The sequence below is a fragment of the Egretta garzetta genome, unplaced genomic scaffold (assembly GCF_000687185.1).
Source record: "Egretta garzetta isolate BGI_Z169 unplaced genomic scaffold, ASM68718v1 scaffold564, whole genome shotgun sequence".
NCBI lineage: Eukaryota > Metazoa > Chordata > Aves > Pelecaniformes > Ardeidae > Egretta > Egretta garzetta.
This window is the reverse complement of record NW_009259502.1, coordinates 76,934-78,145: the sequence shown is the minus strand read 5'-3', so window position 1 is coordinate 78,145 and position 1,212 is coordinate 76,934. Positions and strand designations below refer to the sequence as shown.

General features: G+C 67.0%; 1 protein-coding gene across 2 annotated transcripts in view; it reads left to right on the top strand.

Moving 5' to 3' along the window:
• Nucleotides 1–1,212, top strand: part of TBXA2R (thromboxane A2 receptor) — a 6,188-nt gene that overhangs the window by 989 nt on the left and 3,987 nt on the right. For both annotated transcript variants that reach the window (XM_035893004.1, XM_035893003.1), the window contains exon 2: nt 1,102–1,197. In XM_035893004.1, coding sequence (XP_035748897.1) covers nt 1,184–1,197 — 14 coding nt within the window. In that variant the 5' untranslated portion in view covers nt 1,102–1,183. The remainder of the gene's footprint in view (nt 1–1,101; nt 1,198–1,212) is intronic.

Genomic DNA, 1,212 nt, shown 5'->3' with positions numbered 1-1,212 from the left:
AGCAGGGACAGGCGAGGGCAGCCACCACGCCTGGCAGGGACCATCCCTGCCCCTGTGTCACCGCTTCCCATGAATGTCCTTGTCCCTGCTCCAGGCCAGCGTCCCGGCAGCAGGGGGTCCCTTTGGTGGTTGTGGGTCCAGGGAGGGACACTGGGGCCCTGCCAGCTCCCCGTCCCCATGACGTGGCCGTTCCCTTTCCCGTCCTTCAGCTGATCTGCTGCCCAGAGAGCCCCAGCCTGGTCCCCGCTGGGACCACGTCCATCCCTGGCAGGGACGGCTGTGCTCAGCAGCGTCCCATGGGGCCACCTGCACAAGGGACATCAGGCTGGAGGGGCAGAAGGGCTACAGCAGAGTAAGTCCTGGAAGGACAAGGTGGGACGGGGCTGTCCCTGCAAGTCCAGCAAGCAAAGAGGAGGGTCTGGACACACGAGGGACACATGCAAACGCCCTGCAGCACCCTCTGCACAGCCGTCCTGCGGCTGATACCATGTCCAGGTGGCCGAGCCCAGGCCGAGGGGGCACACGGGGTCAGGGGGGAGTCGCTGCTGCCTGGCTTGGGGTCCCTTTGCAGGCGTGTGATGCCCCACTGCCCAGCCAACCTCCCTTCCCAGCTCCCCCTGGCCTGATCCTGCCAGCTCCGTGCCTGGCCCGGCCTGAGAAAGCCGGGGGAAGCAATGGGCTGGGGAGGGAGCTGCGCTGATAAGGAGCAGCCTCCTGTGCTCCCCATTAGCCTCTCGCCTTTCCCTCGTTAACCTCGGATGTGGCCGGGGCGGGAAGCGGTGCTCAGCAGAGGCAGGGCAGCCTGCGGTGCATCTGCGGCGTAACGCCGACCCATGGGCTCTTGTGGCACCAGGAACCCCATTAGTGCCCGCACCGGCCCCCGCCGCCGCTGCCAGCGCCTCTCAGCCTCCAGCAGCCCATTTTGGAGACCGCTCCTCTCTGCTGGGATTTTACCCCAGCACCCTTTGCCTTTACTCACAGCCAAACCCTCGCACCCACGGGATCTCCCTGGGAGAGGGTTTTGCCGGCTCCGGTAACCCCAAGCCCAGGCGCACGGGGTCATCAGGAACAGGCACCAGGCTCAGGGTCTCTCCTCCGCAGGACCGGCCATCCCCACGCACGTCCTCCTGCAGTGGCGCCTGCGATGGGGGGAGACGGCGAGTGAGGAGCCCCCGGCCCCCGCATGAACCCCCTCCTGTAAGTGCCTCTGGT